We start from the raw sequence: 24,848 nt of genomic DNA, 5'->3' as shown, positions 1-24,848 counted from the left end.
GTATGTCGATGCGCTAAACGAGTGCATGGTATGTTGCCGCTGAAGAGGATTGTCCTATCGAAGGGAAATCCCGAAGTCCTGATATTGTTCATATCGAGGCACCGCCAGCAAAGCTAAAAATAGTGGGAATAGCAAGAGTTTAGCTTCAATAGCTTAGCTCATCTGCGGAAGCAGAGTGAATCATCGTGCCTCGCTTCCATTAATCACGTTCCTTTAGCAGATGCTGCCATCTTGAGGCGGTTTAACACCCGGCTTAATAAAGTGTTGCTTTTCTTTTCTGTGTTTTCACTAATAAGCTTATTTCTCAAAATAAGGTTTCTAGTGCATTATCAATGTCATTCAAATCACAAAAATTTCTCTTGTAACAAAGCTCATTTACTAACAACCGTATTCAGCTTCCATTAATTTACAACAAATTAAAGGGCCCGTACATAGTTTAAAAATGAGCTCAGAGGAAATTAAACAATTAACATCTCTCATCCTACAGATGAGGAACGATTTTCAGGGATCCCAAATTCAGCTTGCTGAGATAAGAAACCAGTCCCAAATGCAGATTACTGAGATGAAAGACATCACAATGCAGCTTTCCAAAATGCGACAGGAAGTCACAGAAATCCAAGTTAAAACAAACAGTCTACAGAGCGAAAGGGCAGTGACTCTGTGTTCTGCCGATCTTCCTCCAGATAAAATGCAAACGAAACGCTCTGATGTATTATTTGGCTCTGACTTTCAGCAAACACTCTCATCTCCGACTAACACGCCTGACGTAATTTCACAGCACCCTGATGTTGTACAAGACTTAAATCTGTCCGATATTGATCTGCTTCCAGAACAAATTCTGCAAACAGGAGTTTCTCCTTCAGAAAACAGAAACACCTGTTCCTGTACACTTTGCCTGTACACCTGCCGCATGGAGCTTCGCTTCGGTCGTGGTTCGAGACATCCTGGTCCTGCTCTGCGCTGAGAGGTCGCCTGGAGACCGTCCGGGGACCTGATGCTGCCAGCTGGTCGTCTGTCTACATTTATGTCTGTACTGACTGGGCACTGTGCCCAATTGGTGCTAGACAGGGTATTTTTATTTACTTTAGTATGAATTGGCCTATCAGCAGCAAAGTTCAATAAAATATGCATTTTCCATTGAAGTACCCATCTTTCTTGTGTTTATTATCATTTTTCACATAATTAAAGCAATCTCATGCTAAATTTAAGAAACATGTAAAAATTATCCGATTAGTCGACTATTAAAATAGTTGTTAGTTGCAGCCCTACTTCACATCTTCTGGACTCCTGGACAACAAAGCCAGACCCAGGTACCGTCGACCCACGACGCCCAGATTTATCCCCAGAAGAACCTCTGGCTATCAGCTGCCTAACCACCAGCTCCACAAACACATCAGCAGCAGCAGCAGAAAGACGCCGTGAAACATCAACAACTTCAGGAGCAGCAGTGTGCACAGCTGCTCGGTGAGGATGAAAACCTCCAGTGACCTCCTCTCAAGGTCACAACCATGTCCCCTGGACCAGTGGAGAAGGAATGGACAAAGCAGAGAGGGCCGGTCAGGGGTGAAACAGGTCCACTCCCTGGATGTGCTAAGAGTGCAAGAAAGAGTTTGTCTGCAGCAGGACAAGAACCGCTCTGCAGAAGAGCACAGCAGCTAAAAGCTCCTGAACATTGACGGACATTATCACCTGAAACTCAGACACTGAAAGTTGTTCATATGAAAAATCAATACCAGGCTAGGTTTGATTTCTGCTACTTCAGATTTTTTGTTCATGAACATTTTCTTTTTATACTTTTCTGAAGAAAAATAATATCTGTTTTTTTCTGCTATTATTGTTTTGGTTTAAAATGCCAATTATAAACTACGCACTAGCTTTAAATTTTAATAGCTCAATAAAACCAGTTATAATTAAAATAATTAATCTCAGCCCATCAGAAAAACTGTGATCTTGACCTCTGTCTTGATACAGGAGTCTTTAATGAATTGTTGTCATACTTGTTAACATGTAGCCCCTTTATTATGGTATGTGTGATGTTAACACCCCTCCCAGGGTGGAGGTCTGCACTCTGACTGCTTTCTAGTTTTTGTTACTCATCTTTCTGGAGTGTTTCATTTTAATACAGTACCATGTTTTGCTTGCAATTTGTGACAATTTATGGTGTGTTTATGGATAACCTAAGGTAAGCTATCATTCAATTGCAGTTTGTCAAAGTAGGGGGGCCCAGAACAAAATCTTGCATAGGGCCCCCACAATGCAGCCCTGCTAAATATATCCACATATGATCAGCAGAATTTAGTTAGTTCATTAACACGTTCAGTATTAAGCTACTGGAAATGCTAATAACAATGTAATTGTGGCACATCTATTTATGTACGAGTTAGCAACATAATCAAGTTTAAATTGTATTCAAAGACAGAGGCGTTTCTGAATTACATGCTACAACAGCTTTCCAAAGCCCTCCTGCTGTGTTTGGAGCAGACTCAAAGTGTCCAGACTCCAGGTATCTGCTACGGTTCTGCTCCATAGCGCTGCAGCTGCAGACATCCACAAATAATGGGATAATGGGAGTTTTTCTTCCGCTTTTAGAGTTTAGTCATTCACAACCATCGTGTTTTTCTGAACCCCACTTGATCGTGGGTGTGCTACACTCTAGCTTATCGTTAGCAGTTTAATTCTTGATCCCAAACTTTGGACCATTTTTGCCTCTTACAGTGGTTTGTGTCTGCTGGTTTCTCCATTTTCCTCCACAGCACCTAGATTACCACAATGGGTGCTAGGAAAATGTGTTCAGACTGTGGTGCGCACAGTCTAAAAACAGTTTAGATCTATTTAATCTTATTCTGAGCCCGCTGTGGTTCTTCCTATACAAAAGGCTGTCTTGGTGTTAAGCCACAAAAAATAACATACAGTTCATGATGTCTCTCAGCTAGCTCAGCCATGCTGTGTTCTTTTAGTCCATTAGAACCCTTTGGGAAGTGAACAGCTAAATGCATAGGATAGATGTGTCAGCATCCTTAAAAACCACCTTAGCTTTTGTTTTCTGTACATTATAGAATCCTCCATGACTCCACAGTTCAACATGCTCTTGATTCTAGGAGAACTAGAGCCGTGAGGACGTAAACTCACTGCCTGCCTCCATGAAGGTCTCAGGTCGGTAAGTGAGACCACTCTCTTGCTCCAGCGGGGGACCACAGCTGGCATGTTCTCCAGCTCGCTGCAGGTTAATGACGGTCTTCAAGCCACACCTGAAAACAGAAGTCCACAACCAACTGAGGAGTGTTGACACAAGACCATCTAGAGACAGAGAAGACAAAGGTCAGGACCTGGGGTCTCATTTATCAAACATTGTGTAGAATCCTTACTAAAACCGTACTTAAGCTCAGCAAAAAAAGTTTACTTACACCAAGTGGGCTTGTGATCTATAAAACATGGAGTACGCGCAGCTGCACGCAATCTCTGCTTTATAAACCACAAACTTCCTAGAAAGGTTCTGAGGAGTTTCTGAATCACGTCTTGCCCTCACCACGCCCACTTTCTGCCACAAATGGCCAGTGCAAAGTGCCTTGTGGATCTCATGCATATACATAAGCCGGCTCGTTGCAGCGCTCCACCATTAACGATGGGGACCGCAGATCAAGGAAGCACAATTTAACCAAAGCTGAAGTTGAGGTACTTGTGGGTGAGGTGGAGAAATGACAGGAAGTGCTTTTGCAAAAAAGATAAGAGAAAATCCACAGAATGGCACAGCGTTGCTGAAGCCGTCAATGTTGTGAGTTCTTCAGAGAGATGTGTGGCGGATATAAAAAACGTTCCAATCTGAAGGTGGAGGCAAAAAAAAATATGTTTTGCCACCGCCAGAGTGTGTCTGCCACTGGCAGAAGCCCTAGCACCTCTGATCCCCCACCGCTCGCTGTTAGGATCTCAGCAGTATTCGTACCGGCAAGCGTGCGTGGCACCGTGTCGGAGAAGGGGGGAAACACTGACCATGCAGAGGAGACTGGTAACGTTGAAGCCTTTAATTCATACAGATCAAATGTGTCTGCCATTAAAATATAAAACAAAAACACATTTCGTCGTTTCCCCCAGTGACTCTGGACGAAGCGTCCAACGAGGCTCCCGGGCGGCAACCAAAGATGTGGCTGCAGGGTCGGCCTGTCCCACCAGTGCACATCGTGCGCGTGGCGCACCTGGAAGTGGCTGGGTGCTAACTGATGTTGTCCTGCAGGCACAGAGGGACATGATTAGTGCGGTGAATGAAGTGTGAGAAGAACTGCATAGAATAAGTGACGCCCTGACTGAAATTTCAGGAACACTCAAAGAATTGGCAAGAAAATAAAAGATGAAAATCATGCTTCTGTGTTGGTTCTATAAACGATGAATGACAATCTGTCTCAATCTGGCCCCTTGATGATATTCTGCATCTCGGGGCGGGGGCTGTGGTTCAGGCTGTGTTTGCGTGTGTGTGCGTGTGTGTGTGTGTAGTAGTAGTAGGGGGTTCTGTGTGAAAACGAAGCAGTACAAGTGAAAATGCTGCAGGATTTCAGAATGTTATCCTTCTCAGCAGCAGCACTGCAGGTGCTCTCCATGTCCTACGTGTGCGTAAGCCAGGTCCTTAGTCAACTTACATTGTGCACATTTTTCCGCTAAGTTTGCTTCCATAAATCCCAAAGTTTGCGTGGAAAGTTGCTTATGCAGTTGTCCGACCCCCGTTCTGTGCGTAAGCAAGCTTGATAAATGAGACCCCAGATCTGGGTAATTTGAATGTACCTGTAGAACTGCTGTATTATACCATACTTCTCTATGACTTCAGTGGAAGGCCTGGCCATGGCTAGCAAGCTGTCAGTGATCCTGGTAATGACGAACAGGAAGGTTGTTTTTATCAGTTTTACGTGACTTTAAAGGCTGAAACAAAATTCACCCACATACCAGGATGAATACAGTCCCTTGACGGCTTGTTCCTCATCTCTCCAGCGACAGGGGTTCTCATATTTACAGGCTTTCCCCCCACAGGCCATGGAGCACTGCATGTGACTGGGGATAACATGTCTCAGAGTCTCCCCCATCTTGGTATATTTTGCTGTGGGGATTCTTGTATTTCCTGAAAAGGCAAACAAATCTTTCAGCTTGTTTCAGCAGCGGTTGTTTCTGGGTGTTGTTCATTCTCCAAAGCCTGAGCTCAGAGGTGGGTGGAGGTGGTGGTGGGGGGGATTCCGGTTCACCAGACTCTATTAATCCTAATAAAGGGTGGGAGGGCTCAGGTTGCGTCATTACTCAAAATTCCTCCACCACTGATTGGGTCATGGGCAGCATGATAAGTGTCACCATGGCAACAACTACATCAGGCACAATTCATGAACTGCCCCCACAAATATTCAGAACAGTGATCTAAAGCGGCTAGTGCCTCTGAGGGGCCAGGTCGTTGTTCCTGCACAACTCAGTTCCCAAACCTAAACAGACAGCATGTGACTTAAACAAGACATCAGCAGTAAGAGGCAAAGGAACATGTCCCAAAAGACATAGCAAACAGAGAGTCGCATTGCTGTTATCCAGTCAGAGGCAAGATGTCCAAATATCAGAAAATATTATGAGGACTCATAATCCTGCCTTTCCATCTGGCTAACTTCTACTTCCTGAAACAGGAGGTCCAGAGCTCACGGGGCATTCATTTATACTAGAGAGCCGCAAATGTATTGAAATAATGAGTGTATGTACCAGAGGTGTGGACTTTAGTCACATGACTTGGACTCGGGTCAGACTTAAGTCAATGATTTGATGGCTTTAGACTCGACTCAAAAAAAAAAGTTCAAACACATGGACTTGAGCGCCAGAGACTTGGACCTGTTTACTTGAAATAACTTAATATCTTTCCCCATATTTAGCCTTGCTTTAGCATATATTAATTCAAAATTGCCCACTTAACTCTCTCTGTGGGCTGGTGTGTGTGTGTGTGTGTGTGAGTGAGTGAGTGAGTGAGTGAGTGAGTGAGTGAGTGAGTGTGTGTGTGTGTGAGAGAGAGAGAGAGAGAGAGAGAGAGAGAGAGAGAGAGAAAGAGAAAGAAATTCAAGCGAGCAATCAAACTTACAAAATTCACACTGCTACGCCAGCTCAAACAGGCAGCTCAGCTCATGGGGCAATTTTATACATATTATCTGTGGGTCTAGCCACATTCCACTGGACCCTCAGCAGGCCTGAACTAAAAAAAAATCCCCATTATGACTCGCACTTGCCTGTGTTTTACTTGAGGCTTGACTCAACTTGAGGATAAAGACTCAAGACTTACTTGAGACTTGCAAAACAATGACTTAGTCCCGCCTCTGGTATGTCCAGGGCAGATCTACTGGGCTGGCATAGGATAAAAGAAAGGCAAGGCAGCTTTATTTATATAGCACATTTTATACACAGAGGCAATTCAATGTGCTTTCCATTACTAAAATTGTTTCAGTTAAATAAAGTTTGAAAACCCAAGGTGACATTCTATCCACACATATATCGAAAACGATTTCTGTAGCATTATAGCCTCCTCTACTGCGACTGTGTGAACCTGGGTCCTGTTCGGGTATCACAGTCACGGAGAGCCCAGGCCTGTTAAGGACTAACTACTGTCTATTCACACAAAAGCTATTTGTAAAGTTTGGCCCTGCATGCGCTGGGAAACTGCAAAGTTCCTTTAACGCGCTTTCTGAAACAGATACCAATTGGACTCACACGAAGATGTGGCGTTCTAATGCCGACATGTCTTCTCACATGCTACTCCAGGTACGGAAATTCACGGTTTCCAATTCTGTAATTTCTGGTACCCACGGCAGAAAGAAGCGCTTCCTCCCTGAGTTCCTTTCACTTACTAATACAATTTGGTCACTTTTTAACTGAGGCTTCTCATCAGTAAACGTCGTCAGGATTGCCACTGTCAAACGTCACAGCACCGAGCTTGAAGGGGAGGTCCCTTCCAACTGACCACACACGTTACAGACCACCATGGTCCACACTGGTGAGGTCTCTCTATATTACTTGGATCCGGATAAACACAGGTCTGTTGTAGTTTCTCCTTACTATAATAAAATCTCCTTTGATCTGTCTCCCGCTACTGTGAACCGTGTTACCTTCAACAGTCCGACCATGGTTCGGGTTAGTGCAGTGGACACGGTACTGTGTGAGCCCTCTCCAGGTTCTGGTCTCAGCTTTCAGGCTGTGACTTGCTCCTGGTCCTCCTGTGACTCTGTCATTTCTCTAACTACATGTGCCCACTGCTGTCTATCACTTGGGCTGGCACTACTCCATACCTTCTCTGCCCTTTTGACCCCCGTAGAGTACTCGCTCTGCTTTTTGGGGAACCGTCTAAACATGACTCTGACGTCTAAAGCTCCAAATGGTAGTGCACCTCTACCCCCACCACCTACCGGCAACCCGCCTCCAATTCCACCTCTATCTCTAGTCGTACCTCCACCGACATTTAGGAGGTATGTGTGTGTGCATTAGGGCTGGGCGATATGGCCTAAAGCCAATATCATGATTTATTGAGGATTTCACCCCGATAACGATAAATGGACGATAGCTACTACAGGTATGCGCAGAAACAACAGTTGTCCACCAGATGGGGCTGTCAAATGGATTACTTTGAGTCACATTTTTACATGACTCAAGGTGGTACAGCTTCTTAAAGGGACATGAATATTGCCAACCTACACACATCTTTCATTATTTTTATTATCGAATTTATTGACATGGGAAAAATTATCTCGATAAGAGTCAGAAATTTCGATAATAAATTTTCGATTTATTGCCCAGCCCTTGTGTGCATGGATATAATTCATGTCTAAACATAATGTACTTACTTGGCTGTTATGTTGTGGGTTTCTACAGTTCTATGACTAGTTTCATAACATTCATTCATTCATTCATTTATAAAGCACCTTCCACAACCTTTAGCAGAAGCCCAAGATACTGAACACTACAATAAACAGGCACATCAATAAAAACAAGAAAAGATAAAAAAAAATTATAAAATAAAAATAAAAACAGAATAAAAAACTGCATAAAACAGTGAAAAGCGGTTAAATCTGCCAACTGTTAAGTTGAATCCAAATTAAATTTTTATTTTCAATTTCTAGACAGTAATTTTGTACAATTTTTACAAATTTAATATGCCAATTTAAGTTTCACGTTATGTTTACATTTTTACAATACTTATCTTTAATTCATTTTGTGATACATTCACAGATAGGTTTGATTACTAACACTGATTAAATTCTTGTATTCTTCTTCCATGTAATTTTCATTTTTACAATTTCTTTTAAAGGCCCTATGTGTGAAATCCAATAAAATCATGGTGAAAAAAATTTGACTACAATTGACTATAAGTTCTGTGAATTTGGAAATATTTGCTCTTGACTGCCTAAGGGAAACAAAATATTTTAGGGGAACATAATTTCCCACAACACCCATTTCACATGGATCGTGGTGCGCTTGATGTAAACAAACTGGCTGCCGCTACCAGCTAATGGATATGGAGCGATCACTGGCTGCTTGTTGGCCACAGGTGGTGAAGGAGGGTTGGTGAGCCGGGGACATGCTGTGGAGATCAAATAAAATTTGCTGCTTTCAAGCAGATCACAGAATACCTCTCACAAAACTGTCTGCTTGACCCTTACCAATCTGGGTTCACAAAGGGCCACTCTACTGAAACTGCTCTGTTAGCAGTGACGGAATCCTTAAAAGAAGCTAGAGCGACTGCCAAATCCTCAGTGCTTATCCTGCTCGACTTATCGGCTGCATTTGACACCGTCAACCATGGCTTTCTTTTGTCCACACTCTCTAGCATGGGCATCACAGAGAAAGCACATGCCTGGTTTGAATCGTACCTCACAGGATGATCATTCAGTGTATCTTGGCTTGGACAATCCTCTACCGTGCAACATCTTGCCACAGGAGTCCCCCAGGGCTCAGTACTAGGACCTCTTCTCTTTGCCATATACACCACCTCAATGGGTGAGATCATTCGATCACGGCTTCTCCTACCACTGCTATGCAGATGACGCCCAGCTCTATCTGTCATTTCCACCGGACGGCCACACCGTCTCTGCACGAATATCAAACTGTCTCTCTGACATATCTAAATGGATGAAATCCCACCATCTCCTACTCAACCTCTCTAAAACTGAACTAGTTGTCATCCCAGCAAAACCATCCATACAGCACAATATCTCAATCCAAAATGACTTCCTATCTCTGGCTCCTTCAAAGGCAGTTCGAAATCTGGGTGTTGTGATTGATGAACACCTGACCTTTAAAGATCATGTTGCCTCTGTTGCTCGTTCATGCCGCTTTGCGCTGTATATCATACAAAAGATCAGACCATACCTAACACAACATGCCACCCAGCTCCTGGTGCAATCTACTGTCATCTCCCGCCTCGATTACTGCAGTGCCCTTCTAACTGGTCTTCCAGGCTGTACTGTGAGACCTCCTCAAATGGTTCAGAACGCAGCGGCGCGTCTGGTCTTCAATCAGCCAAAAAGAGCACACATCACCCCTCTGTTCATTGAGCTCCACTGGCTACCGCTAGCAGCACGCATCAAATTCAAATTGCTAACACTAGCATACAAAGTCCGAGACGGTACGGCTCCCATCTACCTGAATCCTCTTGCAAAGGCTTACGACTCGGCCCGGCCACTCCGGTCATCACAGGATTGTCGGCTAGCAGTGCCTACACCACGCTCAGGACAATCCAGACTCTTTTCATGCATTGTTCCACAAATGTGGAATGACCTACCAAGCACTACCAGAACAGGGGCTTCCTTTTCAATTTTCAAGAAACTCCTGAAGACCCTGCTCTTCAGAGAGCATCTTCTTAACTAGCACCGTCCCTGCACCCGTCCCCCCCTCTCTACTGTCCACTCCTTGTTCCCTCCTCTCCATGATTGATGTCAAGTTGTTGTTATTGTTGTTGTTTGCCTCAAGGGCAACATGCCGATTATCACTTGTAAGTCACTTTGGACAAAAGCGTCTGCTAAATACATAAACATATACATAAGCATAAGTAAACAATGCTGACTTAGTCACCAGGTAATCGTGGCTCACAGCTGGCGTGGTGGAGATGGGCGTCCCGAGCTACTAGTTAACCATGGCTAGAGCTGGGGGGACACTGTGTATGCTATACGTAAACTCCCACGGATTACAAGCCAAAGGAGACCCAAGTCTAAAGTTAACATTTGAGAAGAAGCCCTCCGAGTTGAAGAAGTGCGTTGCGTGGAAAACTACATCGCTGTTAGTAAAGTATATATGTCACCAAAGTGTACAGTAATTTATGCCATTTCTTGCCATATTTGCCCTCCTTCTGCCACCCTATAAAATGTTTTCTAGGTCCACCACCATGTATGTACTCTTCAAAAACAACATTTCTACAGAAAACCGTTTTAGCTAACTGAGGGAAATGATCCATTATACAATTAATACACTCATTCCTTTTGACCAGGCACTAAAGGCTTCTCCCTCAATGAAACAGAAGCAGAAAATCCTGCAAGACCTGCAATTTCTCATTTATTCTCATTTTAAAAACAGACTAATGCAAAAAAATCTAAGAGGACTGTGTAGTCTTCATACTACACAGCATCAGACATATATGAGTCATTTATCCTGTTCCAGTGCTCTCTTACCTGTCTCCATCTCAGCGTTGATCTCTTTCACAGAACCACTGATGGAGTGGGGCAGGTCAGTCAGAATGCTGACACCAGCAGCCATGGCACAGGCTGAAGAAGGACAAGGAACATTCTGTCAAATACAGGTGGAAAAAGCAGCCAGACAGCTCGGTAAAAGATGCTCTAGCTGGGCTGTCACCGGGGTGTGAACATGAAGGAGATGTGAGCAGTGGGAGAGGCGTTGCCTGGCATGATCCCTCAGGGATGAAAAGGAAATGATTAAAGTGAGCCACCATGTCAGCAGCTCATGTATCAGTCTCATCACACCACCTCTGGTGACCCGTGGGTGTGGCCCGAGGACAACAGCATGACAGACGAAAGGACAACCAGGAAAAGATGTTATTCCCGAGTACTGAGATGGACTGGAATAGAAACATAGAAGTATAGAAGGCACAATCTGTCTACATTTAAATCTTTAACCTTTTGTTTTTTACTAAATTGGATTAAAGGAGACATTCAATTTTTTAACAAGTTATAACAGTTCTCTGGTCTCACATAAATCATTTTAAGCTGTTTTATTCTTGATATTTTCAGTGCCTTCCACAATGAACAATTTTCAGGGCTCTGTCACTTTAATGAAAACAAGCTGCTGCTGACCACGCCCACCCATCCCTGATTAGCTGCTATGAGGCGAGGATCTCGTAAGGCACTCAGAGTACAGCCGTTGCTCCCACCATCAACGGGTGAGGAGGGTTGGACATCGATTGATTTTGAACGATTCCGATTCCAATTCCGGTTCCCATCGATTCACGATTCCGATTCTTTCAAGACATGACATGTTTTACATGAGCTAGCTAACCACAAGTCCTACTTGATGAAATCATCTTAACTTCAACATGAATTTTAACTCTATGTACAATAACACTTTCATTTAGACAAAACCATGTTTTGGAGAAAAAAAGAAAAAGGCTTGTAGCACAGGGAGGGAGGGCTCGGTGCTGCACACAGACAGCTGGTGTGAACAGCTCTGAAAAGTGTTGGTCACAATTTGCAGATCACGTTTATTTTTCACGGAGATCGGCCACGGATTCCTCTTCTGTCGGCATTCTAGGAATCAAAACTAGGAATCGAAATAAAAAACGTTGAAAAATGAACAGTTGGAACCGGTTCCAATCGGGTGAGGGAGCGTTCTATGGTAATTTCCCCTACTGTGACATCACAATAAGAGACTTATTGAAACTGCTTGTTTAGACAAACGATTCCTAAAACCAGAAAACAGATGGGTGGTTTTAATTCATGTTTGTAGTGTTTAAAGAGGCAGTAGAGACCTACATGGCAGCTCAAAAGGATGCAAAAAGTCAGAGCTGCATAATATATCCACTTTGATGTTCTGCTACTGTATCTTTTTTCAAAATCACACAATTAGAAGGCTTTCAATAAAAATATGAAGAGCATGAGAAAGAGCCTGAGTTAGTTCACACTTACGTCACCTCTCCTCAGAGCAACGCACCAAGACTCAATGAATAATAGACTATGTAGAGCTAGAAGCACTGGGTTCTTTCCACTTTTTAAGCTGTAACCCACACTTCCTCTCACAAACTATGGGCACACCAAAGGGAGTGTAATACCAGCTGAAAGGTTTCCAACATTACAGGTGGAAAGAAGCAGATTCAGTCGGTTTGGGAGTTGGTCCAGTGAGGGCCCGACACCACATCTCCTGATAATAAGCTGCTCTTCATGACAAATATAATAGATGCAGCATATATTTGTTTACAACTGAGCCAATGTGGAAATCACTTTTGGCTGCTAGTAAAGAGCTCACTAACCTGGATGCTGTAAACATAAGTTGTTGATCCATGATCCCATCCACAAAGAACTGAGGAATTAGAGGACATCACAGAAAAGTTGTTTTCTGTCATGCTGCTAATGAGTGTTGGATGTGAGAGTCATTTCCACTGAGTGCTAATAATGAAATGTGGCCCATGAGCTGGTGTTTCTCACAGCATGTTTAATTAATGTGTCTGAACGGACTCCCATCAGACAACAAGCAGAATATCCGGTCTGGACCGCAACCTGACCCGGTTCTGTCTGACGAACAAACATCTGTGAGGCTGCCACTGAAGGAAAAATGTTTATCAGAGTTGGGTTTTTCATTTAACCTACTTTAAATAACTGGTGGGAATGTTTGGGTGCCCTTAACATGAAGCAGAAGGAAACTTTTGCGACAGTAAAAAATGATTTAAAGCGGGAGTCAAGGCATGGGCGGAGACTTCCTGTTAGAAAAACACCTGGAAAAACGCACTGAGGCAATGGTTGGCAGAACTTTCTCGTGTGTGGTCTCGGAGTTTCTCAGATGGAAAAAAAGAGGCTTTAACAAGCTCGTGCACACTCGCGTGTGCACAAGAGCACACACACAAACAACAGACTCACCCCTCAGGAGAAGAGCAGACACAGAAACTGACTGCAGGAAGGAGAATTTCTTGTTCAATTCCTTCATTAGAAAAAAGGGAGGATGACGTATTACTTAAAGGAGCATGGGGCAGGAATTGTCCAAAAACAAGAAGTAAATAGGATACATGTTCATTCTTGTGAAGCTTATGGGTGATGAAGCATTTTAAACTAAAAAGAATGATGAAACCAGTTTATCATTCCATTTTGTTAATCAGGCTGTGTGCTGCAAAATGCAAAACATTCCTGATCCGAATTTCCCGCGCTGTTTTACGGATGTGACGTTAATTGACGCTTCAAGCGCGTTCTCGACAAGGTTCAAACCCGGAAAAACATTTGGAAGCTTGCTAGGTGGCGGTAATGCGTCTTTCACTACTAGCCACGTTAAACCCTCAAACAGAAGAGGAAGAACCCTGGAAATGGATTCAGCAAAGCCCACTAAAGAGTGACACAAAGAAGAAGGTTTTATCAGCGGCATCTCGAGAGTCAAAAGGAAAATATAAAAGTCGGTCAGGGACCCGAATATGTATTGGGTACGCTCTGGAAGAATGAGGCTGGTTCAACTCAATTTGGGCCTGAAAAGGATGCGGACATGGTGCATTTTCTAGTGACGAGGTAAGTGTTGTATTAGCTGGTCTCCTTATGTCTGCTGTAGGTTTCAGTAACGAGTAGGTAAACATATCAGAGCTGTATCTCCACAATTTAAGAAAAGAAAATAAAACCTATGGATTTAGATAATACTGATTTAGGTAATCTAACAAATCTTTGTGCAGATGAACAAGAAACTTATCTAAGCTAACGGTGTTTAGCATATGGCTTCCTGATCAGTTTGAAAAAGCTAAAAGCAACTAAGGAGTAATCGGATCACTTCTACGTTTTGTGGACGACACACCGCTTGTGTTTGGAGATAAATGGATGCTCCGTTTACTCTGATGGGAAAAGTAAACAGAGCTTGATTTGATTATATGACGTCACCGAGTCGGAGAGAGCTAGCGTGCGGTAGCATGTTAGCTGTGATCACGCTTCAGTTTGTATGTACCACAGAAGAGAACGGACATTTTCCAAACCAAAGATGAGTCTTTAGAATTATGTCATATTTGATCTACAGTCCAACCTCTAAGCAGGACTGTTACTTCAGTAGATAATGTTATTCGTGGGGTTTGTGTAACAGAACCCCATTGGAATATCTTTTCCTAACGTTAGTGCTGTGCTACAAAAGAGTAAATAACTAGTCAGCCATTACTACACGTTTTACTAAACGTAAAGTTGTGCAGAAGTTTGTGTTTATTTTTCTAAATTTGTCCTGTTGAATGTAGGTCAGAATAAAATATGTTTGTGAAAATGATAATTTTTTTTTATGACTGACATGCATTTTCATATTACTAGTTGTGCTTAGCCATTATTGATCTATGTAAACAGAAGGTGTAGAGTCTCAACCAACTTGATGACATTTTTGTTTAAAAATGTGTTTTCCAGCTACCGGAAGAAGCAGGCTCCTGAAACTGCAATTCAGGGAGGTTATGTGCAGTCAACCTCGACACCCAGTAAGAGAACAGACGCTAAAATGTCGCATCGATTATCTCCAACTGAGCCAGTGTCTGAGGGGTTAGTATCTTTTCTGTAAAACAAATATTCACGTTTTTGAGCTATGTTATTTCATACATTAAATTAGACCTTGCATATCCACTAGGGATGCTCCGATCCGATCACGTGATCGGAAATAGGGCCCGATCACGTGACTTTTAAAAGATCGGAATCGGGTGTTAAAGATCAGATTTAACCTTATAAAACAACAAGCATGACATTTTTAATCAATCTTGAGTTTCAAATTGAATAACAATGGCTTAATTTTGTACCAAGTTTCACTTCCTCAATAAAGACATGACACCATACGGCAGCCGTAATGCCACACGTTTTAAAGTGGACCGTGGAACTCAGGTAGCAGTTAGCTAGCAGGTTAATGCTCGTCTCGCTCCAGGAGAGCAAAAAATGTCAGCGGTTTGGAATCATTTTAAACTGGAGACCGAAAGCTGTCCAACAGCCACTTGCAACGTGTGCAAACTGAGTGTTTCACATGGTGGAAAAGACAGAGCTGCTTTTAACACCGCGAACCTGATCCGGCATCTTAAGAACAAACATCCAGCTCAATATTCCGAGTTCACCGCGGCAACGCAGATCAAAACATGGAGCCAGCCGACACGGGAAGCTATGCTGAAAAACAAAGAAAAACTTCCTAAGGATAGCGACAAGGCCAAGAACATCACAGCCGAGATAGCTGAATTTATTGCACTAGATGACCAGCCGCTGTCTGTGGTTTCAAACGTAGGATTTCGCCGTCTCATGGAGCACCTGGAGCCACGGTACGAGTTACCTTCTCGAAGCTACTTTACAGACACAGCTCTGCCCAGCATTCACAACAAGCTACGTGACCACCTGTTAGTCATGCTATCAAAGGTGTCTGCTTTTGAGTTTACCACGGACATATGGAGTTCGTCTGTTTGTCTAATGTCACTGATCAGCTTCACTGCACAATGGATCGACTCGAGTTTTAATTTACAACGTGCTACGTTAAATGTGCAACATTTTCGCGGATCTCACACAGCAGAGCATGTGAAACAGGCTATCGAAGAGATGCTGAACAGTTGGGCAATTGAAAAGGAACGTGTCCATGTAATTGTGCGTGACAATGCGCGAAATATGAAGAGAGCCATGGAGGACTTGGCAGTACCGAGCTTGGGCTGTGTTGCACACACGCTTCAACTTGTTGTGCACGAGGGTCTGCTCTCTCAGCGCAGCGTCACAGACACAATGGCTAATGCCAGGAAGATAATAGGCCATTTCAAACATTCTCCTTTGGCCTATTCACGCCTGGAAGATATCCAGATTTCTCTGAAGATGACCGTGAAGCGCCTGCAGCAGGATGTGCATGTTAGATGGAACAGCAGCCTCTATATGCTACAGAGCATTCTGGAGCAAAAGCGAGCGCTCAGCATCTATACAGCTGACCACAACCTCCCTGCTACACTAACAGCTAGTCAGTGGACCCTGATGGAGAATACAGCTGAAGTGTTAGTTCCCTTGGAAGAACTGACTAGGGAAGTGAGCAAGGAGACTGCAACTGCAGCAGATGTGATCCCTGCCATTTCAGGTTGGTTTTGTTTTATTTTCTACATTTTATTTAAAGAACACACAATGTTTTTTTTATTCTAAATAAGTAATACACTGTTATCCATCTATTCATTCTCTAAACAGCTCTCAGACGTGTCCTGTCTCGAGAGCAAACGACTGACCAGGGTGTTCGAACCATGAAAAGAACTCTCCTAGAGGCGGTGGAGACTCGCTTTGCTGAGGTAGAAAAGGAACCGCTCTACAGCATCGCCACTTTAGTGGATCCAAGATACAAAGACAGGCAAGTAGAAATAATGTACATTTTTAATTTGATTCTAAGAAAATAAATTTTCAAAACTGTAAGTCAGCCAATGTCTAATTATGTTTTTAAAATTTAGATTTAGCTCTGTTAATGATTAGAGAATTATTTACTATTACATTAATATAACAGCTGAACTGTTGTGTTATGCAGTGTCTTGCCTAACAATTTTTTTAAATTGTTACATTCATCTTGTAGATATTTCACAAAGTCAGACCACCTGAGGTTTGCTAAAGATTCCCTCATCCAGGAGGTGATGAAGATGGAGGAGAACAGGGTTGCCAGTAAAGAACCAGAGGCAGCAGAGCCTGTGAGCAAGGCACCTCGTCAAGGAGCAGGAAGCAGCCTTGGCAGCATCTTAGATGAGATCTTAGAAGAGCGTCAGCCAGAGGCCCAATCTGTGAGTACCACATCAGCAGATGTCCAGGTATGGATCTACCTTTCCGAACAAACCATCCCTAGGAAAAGCAATCCTCTTGACTACTGGAAAACACATGCTACACAGTTCCCTTCACTGGCTGCTGTTGCAACCAAATTTCTCTGTGCCCCCTGCACCTCAGTGGACAGTGAGAGACTCTTTAGTGCAGTGTCAAACATTCTTGATGAGAATAGGAATCGGCTCTCCCCCGACAAGTTAGAGATGCTGATTTTCCTCAAAAAAAAAACATGCACTTTATTTGGGAGCCTTAGAGTAAAAGTTGAGCTCCATATAGAGCACATGGAAGAGGTGATTTACCAGTTCTTTGCAATTTGATGTTGATGTTTTATACTTGAATGGTGTTAAGTTCGTACACCACTTTGTTTAGGCATATCTTTTGTTCGTTTTAATAAACTAGTCAGTCTAAAGGCCTAAGATGTATTTTATTTTGTTACCCGACTGAATTATGCAACTACCTCTTAGAGGTGGAGGTAAGCACTTTAATTTAACTTCTATTATTGTGTTGAGTTATTTTACAAACCTTTTCTACTTTTCTATAAAAACAAATTTGTTTACATATTGTTGCACCACTGATAAGCTACAAAGATATAATTTTGTTTCCTTAGTTTGAAGTGCTGCTGCACTAACAAAATGTTTCTACTTTCTTATGGTATCATGTTGGATGCTGTCATATAAATAATAATAAAAAAAAACTAACAGGTTAATTTGGGTGCAGTCTCCCTTTTTTCTTGCTATTTTATTGTATTGCTGAAGTATCGGATCGGGACTCGGTATCGGCAGATACTCAAAATCAAATGACTCGGAATCGGATCGGGAGCCAAAAAATGTGATCGGAACATCCCTAATATCCACACTTGGTTCAGAACTAACATCACACCACCAAACACTTCTGACATTATCTTTACAGGGAAGATTTTCTAATGGCTGGTGTTGAGGCCTTAGCTGATGACCTAGATTTGGATCCTTTTGAAGAAAGGTAAATTTGTTCATGAGAAGTCTTGCCATATACAGTGGGGCAAATAAGTATTTAGTCAGCCACCGATTGTGCAAGTTCTCCCACTTAAAATGATGACAGAGGTCAGTAATTTTCATCATAGGTACACTTCAACTGTGAGAGACAGAATGTGAAAAAAAATCCATGAATTCACACGGCAGGATTTTTAAAGAATTTATTTGTAAATCAGGGTGGAAAATAAGTATTTGGTCAATAACAAAAATTCAACTCAATACTTTGTAACATAACCTTCGTTGGCAATAACAGAGGTGAAACGATTTCTATAGGTCTTTACCAGGTTTGCACACACAGTAGCTGGTATTTTGGCCCATTCCTCCATGCAGATCTTCTCGAGAGCAGTGATGTTTTGGGGCTGTCGCCGAGCAACACGGACTTTCAACTCCCTCCACAGATTTTCTATGGGGTTGAGGTCTGGAGACTGGCTGGGCCACTCCAGGACTTTCAAATGCTTCTTACGGAGCCACTCCTTTGTTGCCCGGGCGGTGTGTTTGGGATCATTGTCGTGTTGGAAGATCCAGCCACGTTTCATCTTCAAAGCTCTCACTGATGGAAGGAGGTTTTGGCTCAGAATCTCACGATACATGGCCCCATTCATTCTGTCCTTAACAAAGATCAGTCGTCCTGTCCCCTTAGCAGAAAAACAGCCCCAAAGCATGATGTTCCCACCCCCATGCTTCACAGTAGGTATGGTGTTCTTGGGATGCAACTCAGTATTCTTCTTCCTCCAAACACGACGAGTTGAGTTTATACCAGAAAGTTCTACTTTGGTTTCATCTGACCACATGACATTCTCCCAACCCTCTGCTGTATCATCCATGTGCTCTCTGGCAAACTTCAGACGGGCCTGGACATGCACTGGCTTCAGCAGCGGAACACATCTGGCAGTGCAGGATTTGAGTCCCTGCCGTTGTAGTGTGTTACTGATGGTGAACTATGTTGCTGTGGTCCCAGCTCTCTGCAGGTCATTCACCAGGTCCCCCCGTGTGGTTCTGGGATTCTTGCTCACCGTTCTCATGATCATTTTGACCCCACAGGATGAGATTTTGCGTAGAGCCCCAGATCGAGGGAGATTATCAGTGGTCTTGTATGTCTTCCATTTTCTGATAATTGCTCCCACAGTTGATTTTTTCACACCAAGCTGCTTGCCTATTGTAGATTCACTCTTCCCAGTCTGGTGCAGGTCTACAATTATTTTCCTGGTGTCCTTCGAAAGCTCTTTGGTCTTGGCCATGGTGGAGTTTGGAGTCTGACTGTTTGAGGCTGTGGACAGGTGTCTTTTATACAGATAATGAGTTCAAACAGGTGCCATTAATACAGGTAACGAGTGGAGGACAGAAAAATTTCTTAAAGAAGACGTTACAGGTCTGTGAGAGCCAGAGATTTTCCTTGTTTGAAGTGACCAAATACTTATTTTCCACCCTGATTTACAAATAAATTCTTTAAAAATCCTGCCATGTGCATTCATGGATTTTTTTTCACATTCTGTCTCTCACAGTTGAAGTGTACCTATGATGTAAATTACTGACCTCTGTCATCATTTTAAGTGGGAGAACTTGCACAATCGGTGGCTGACTAAATACTTTTTTGCCCCACTGTATGCAAGAAATTACTGCTGTACTATGTGCAAAAAAGATAATAACACAATAGATAAGCAAATATAGGTCATTATATATATTTATTTATGTTGTGAAGTGTCAATTCACGGCAGATTGTTGTTATTTGCAGAAAGAATTAATGACAGATGTATTAGGCTCCACATTTATCTCTTTAGAATCAGTACCATTTCAGGTGAGTTCCAGTATTTATCTTTACATACAACAAATATTACTGTGTTGTCTGTAGTTTCAAATCCATGGATCTAGCTACGGATGCAGTCCAAATTGATGAGGACCAAGCAAACAACTTACTCAACAGTGTGTGAGTTGCAATGTCTTCTTATCTACACTCTTTTTTTAAACTCCAAAGTCTTAAAACAATATATTAATTCTACTTTTATTTATTGTTTTCATAACAGAATAGAACTGTTATGAAAACTTTGTCAGGCTGACGAAGTTTGCAGCCGCAAACTAAACGTTGCAGGTAAATAAAACCCTTCTATGTTTTAAAAGGAACTAAAAGATGGAATTGTTGTTTTATCCTTGCTCACAGGCTGGGATCCTAAAGGGAATTTCCATCCTACTTGTGTGGCTGAATGACATCGTCAACCAATTTTGGTACATTTGCCAGAAAGCACAACATCGTGATATGTTTAATGTAAGTATTGTGACATCTTTTGGACAACAAGACAACAATGCACATTGACATAATTACCTTTCTTTTCATAATAGTGCCAGCTCTCGTGTTTCTGTTGGTGAGCGCTTCTGTCGCATGTAAAGTTTTCAAATAAAACTTATTTTTTCTGTTAGGCCATGTGGGTGGATGTGCTTCACCATGTCACAGGGAAGCACGAATGGACCCGTGGCAAATGTGACCATGGACCACTTGATGCAACGACCAGTGATAAAGAGCTCATGGTACCATGATCACCACCACACGAGGCTCTTCAACGAATCATGTTCAACAGACGCTGGTTGAAGGAAGTCACCAAGTATCTGACCTTTAGGTATATTAATAACATTTTCATAAGCAAAAAAGCTAAAGTGTCAATATCAAAGCTGACAATTTACATATAGAAATGACAATTGTGGGTGAAAAGGCAATCAAAAGTGTGATTCCTAATAATCTATAAAGTTGTAACTTTTGTTTTTTTTACAGGTCAACTTCAGAACTGGAGAGTTTCCAGAATTGCGTTCTCATGTAATCTATGTATGATCTAATGCTGCTGTTCTCCTCTCTCCATAAAGGCCCCAGCTACGTGAAGCATCAAAAGACAGGAATGACTTCTTTCATGCAAACAGATTTATTAGAAATTAAGAAAAAATACTATGTACAAATGCAAATAACAGAACTTTTTTTGTACATAAATAAAAATAAATATATTGCACAAACTGTTTGTTTATTTTTGGGTGAAAATGCTGTCTTCAGCTAAAGTTATTTTGAGGTATTGTGCTGTTTTGGAACTACTGTAGTTGTAGATAAACGGTTTGGATTTTTGGGTTAGGGTGCCCTCAGTCAGGAAGACGGTGTCCTGGCGTCTCTTGCCGAAACTCCAGGATATCCAGCATCACCCCTGGAAGACGGGTCACCACTCTCTCGAGAATATAATCTCTCTCCTCCTGGCTCAGGTGTTGTAAAGCTGTCTAGAAATTAAAGAGCATATGTTTACATGACTAGATTCATATCTCCAGTGAGTGATGTTTTTGTTTTTGGCATCTATTATTTTATTTTATTTTTTTACACAAATGGCTACAACCAACCTGCATCTCAGCTATACTGGCAGCTCTCAGCTGTGCAAGCCGGTCTCGGCCCTCTTCTCTGAAAGCTGTTCGCTGCCTACCCCGGCGCCCTGGTCCTCTTGAAGGAGCTCTGGACCTCGACCTGCTGCCCTCACCCCTTGAGCGTGTCCTTCCCCGACCCTCGGAGCGACCTTTTCCTCTCCCCTTTCCTTTAGCCCCTGGTCTCAGACTTTCCCACGACACATCAAAGTCTGTGGCAGGCTCGGGCACACTCCATCTGAACTGTCTTCCATCACTCCTTCCAATGTGAATTCCTGAAAATCAGTGACAGTAATGATAAAAATGACTGTATTACCCTGTAGGTCTTGTTGATATTATGATTTTATTTTGATGCATTTTTGAACTAAACATTGATATTTATGTTCTTATTTACATTGTTGTGATGCCTGTCCTGTAATAGTTTCACAAATGATGTCAGTGACGTGAAATTGGATGTTCTTACATGATGTATAAACAATAACATTAGCTTGTTAGCAAGCTTAGTGCAAAATAATAACTGTAATTGGTCTAAAAACATCAGAAATCACCTGCAGCCACAAAGCCTTATGCTAATAAAGTAGCATCATGTTACTGTCTTGCTCGCCAGTCACAAAACTGACTTATGAATATTTCATAGGAAGGAGCACTTGCTTTACATCACGAGTGTCATGGCTAAATTAAAATGCTAATGTTGTCATGGAATTATACAAATATTAGACTAAAGTAACAATGTTACTTACTTCATCGCTCGACACGGTGCCTTGTTCAAGCCGCGCTCTCGCCGTACATCACTGTAACTTTTTTTTTCTAGTGAAGAGTTTGTGCGCGCTCTCGTGCCGGGCTGCAGTTACTCACAGCGCCGAGTGCGTCGCTAATGAGTTTCGTTTCTTCATCCTGCCCCATGCTCCTTTAAAGTGAGAGTGAAGGCATGGGTGGAAATGTATTTCATCCACAATTCCTGTTAGGAAAACGCTTCTGAAAGAGGCGTCTCCTGGCGGACCGAGAGAGCGGCACTGAGGCAGTGATAGACCGCACCCCCCTCAACCCCCCGCGTGTGCTGTCGGGAGTTTCTCAATCTAAAAATGAGTTGTGAACGAGCGTGTGCACACTCGGGCGTGCAACGCACTTACACAAGACTTACCGCTCAGGAGAAAAGCAGACATATTTTGGGGGATTTCCTGTTAACCGCAATCATTAGATGAAAAGGGGAGGAGGGCATTTTTTTCAAGTAGGCGAGCGGCTCAGAGCGCTAATGTGTCATATCGGCAGGTGATTGGCTGAGCCAGGTGGAGGTGCAGCGAGACTCAGCAGGAGTCCAGTGCAGAGCAGCCACGTAGTACTGCACAGAGGTCACCCTGCAGCTCTACAGCAATCAGCTGCGGCTGATTCTGAATGGATGTGGAGCAGAGTTTTAACCGGAAGATGGAGATAGAATTATAGTTTTGGGCTGAAATATTATATTTAAAGTAAGTTGAACTAAACTGACAACATAAGAATTACACATCTGTACCTATTAGACACTCATCTGTACAGGTTACCAGCAAAAATACGTTAATTTAGCTTTCGCTCTTTAACAAGCAAGCCATGATTTAAATAGATGAAAACTTAAGTTAAATGACTGCAACAGGCTAAAGCTGTAACAGATGCAGTTTCCCTCATCTCATCAACTCTGATCCCTCAACAACCTAAAAAGCTTTCTCTCAACATTTTCTGGAGACACTGCATCGGTTTTACCATCAAAACCCTATCCAGCCTAAATATCAAAATTCTGTTTTAAATGTAAATGTCCAAATAAATTAGATGCAGAGTGAAATAATCCACAACATTGCAGAATACAAGGTTTGAGTTGTTTTAGAAAGGAAACTCTTCCATGACTTTATTTTGATGAGTTTTTAGATTGTCCCACCTATCAGGAATCTAATTTCTAAAACCGTGTTAGCACTGGCTCCTGTTTTTATGCACAAAAACAGATGCTAGTTTGTCTGTGACGTCTTTAAACCACGTTGATCATTTCTGACATGTCAAACACACGGTCTTTGTTCCTGGTTTTACTGGATCTTGATGTATTTATGTAAATGATTTTTTTAACTACCATGTGCATCTGGGGAGGACCAGTGAACATGAGCCCTCCGATGAGCAGTAAAATCACCCTGATTGTATCACCGTTTTATATTCATCTCACAACGCTGTGAGAATGGTTGCTACAGTCCCGGAGCTGCGCGTGCAGCGACCCTGATTGTATATAGTGACTGAACTGGTGCATGTTAGTTCTCCCTAAAAAAAAAAAACAAAAAAAAATAAACACACGATTTAACGTCATCAAATGGGCAGGGGTGAAATCTGCCTTCATACCTGTGCAGGTGATGATGTGCGTTAGTTATGAACACAGCTAGTAAACACCTACCTCCGCTGGTTACGTGTTAAGCTTGTAGATTGTTGACAGGATAGAAACGCTGCCTGCTGTTGGTGTCCTGATGCTGATGCAGCAGGCTACAGACTTACCGCTAGCTAATGCCCAGGCGCACTAGGTTGTTAAAAAACGTTTCGCTTACCGTTCCTCTGTCGTTTGAGAACGGGACAGTATTTCCGGTTCCCAAAGCTGTCTCGTCATCTCTGTGAAACTGTGGAGTTTAGGCTAGTGGGAGGCAAAGCGGAGCTTTCTGCTAGCAACATCATTAGCCTAGCTAGTCCTGCCAGCTAGCTAGCTAACTGCTCAGCTGCCTGACAGGATTTTTTTGTCTCAAACTTTATTTGTCACATCAGAACATTATAAAAGTATAAATGAGAACATGTAATCAGGTGCTAGAAAACAGTAAAAGAGGTTAAAAAACTAATCAACTTCAACAGAGATAATAAACAAAAAGGCAATAAAAGATATGTTGAAAAGGTTAAGTCAACTGTTGTTGTTTTATTTTATTTTTGTTTGTTTGTTCATAAATCAATGGAAATTATGTCTGTTATTTGTAAATTTCCATGTTTGGACATTGAACTGTGTAATAATATCTAATAATATAAAAAAGACAGTTTACTTCCTGTCAAATGCTCGGAAGCAAGTGATATTGGTGAATCAGACTTTAAAATTACTCTTTTATATTCAACTAATATATGCATAATATCTCAAATTAATCTGTGATTCTTTCACACAAGTCACATGCTCCCTCAAAACGACAGAGCGAGAGAGAGAGAGAGAGAGAGAGAGGGGGGGGGGAGCGAGAGAGAGAGAGAGAGAGAGAGAGAGAGAGAGAGAGAGAGAGAGAGAGAGAGAGAGAGAGAGAGAGAGAGACTGGGGGGATTTCTCCACATTCAGTATGGAAGAAAGATGTAAAACAACACACAACTGTTGCCCTGATGGAACTGTGTTGCTTTCTGCCTATAATTGGACAAAAGTCCTTCAATGCTGTATTTACACCAAACCAAAGTTAAAGGTTGACTCTGGAACACGGACAATGGTGAACTCTAGTGTTCAGAGGTGGTATTGCAACAACAGGACACATTTTCCAGCCGCTGG

General features: G+C 42.4%; 2 protein-coding genes across 7 annotated transcripts in view; one reads left to right on the top strand and one right to left on the bottom strand.

Moving 5' to 3' along the window:
- Window positions 1-24,379, bottom strand: part of ptpdc1a (protein tyrosine phosphatase domain containing 1a) — a 101,287-nt gene extending 76,908 nt beyond the window's left edge. For 4 of the 6 annotated variants that reach the window (XM_070549143.1, XM_070549139.1, XM_070549142.1 and 1 more), the window contains exons 1-5: window positions 22,482-23,738; window positions 10,656-10,748; window positions 4,930-5,101; window positions 4,771-4,851; window positions 3,130-3,248 (exon numbers count right to left, since the gene is read on the bottom strand). In XM_070549143.1, coding sequence (XP_070405244.1) covers window positions 3,130-3,248; window positions 4,771-4,851; window positions 4,930-5,101; window positions 10,656-10,748; window positions 22,482-22,503 — 487 coding nt within the window. In that variant the 5' untranslated portion in view covers window positions 22,504-23,738. The other 2 variants (XM_070549140.1, XM_070549141.1) reach the window with 2 other exon arrangements.
- On the top strand, window positions 13,492-17,266 carry LOC107373110 (zinc finger BED domain-containing protein 4-like). Its single transcript, XM_070549056.1, has 3 exons — window positions 13,492-16,233; window positions 16,338-16,494; window positions 16,711-17,266. Exons 1-3 carry the CDS (start codon window positions 15,075-15,077, stop codon window positions 17,264-17,266), a joined length of 1,872 nt encoding a protein of 623 aa, XP_070405157.1. The 5' UTR covers window positions 13,492-15,074.
- Window positions 24,380-24,848: the final 469 nt, after the last annotated feature.

The sequence above is a fragment of the Nothobranchius furzeri genome, chromosome 3 (genome assembly GCF_043380555.1).
Source record: "Nothobranchius furzeri strain GRZ-AD chromosome 3, NfurGRZ-RIMD1, whole genome shotgun sequence".
Classification (NCBI taxonomy): domain Eukaryota; kingdom Metazoa; phylum Chordata; class Actinopteri; order Cyprinodontiformes; family Nothobranchiidae; genus Nothobranchius; species Nothobranchius furzeri.
This window is presented reverse-complemented; position numbering and strand designations above follow the sequence as displayed.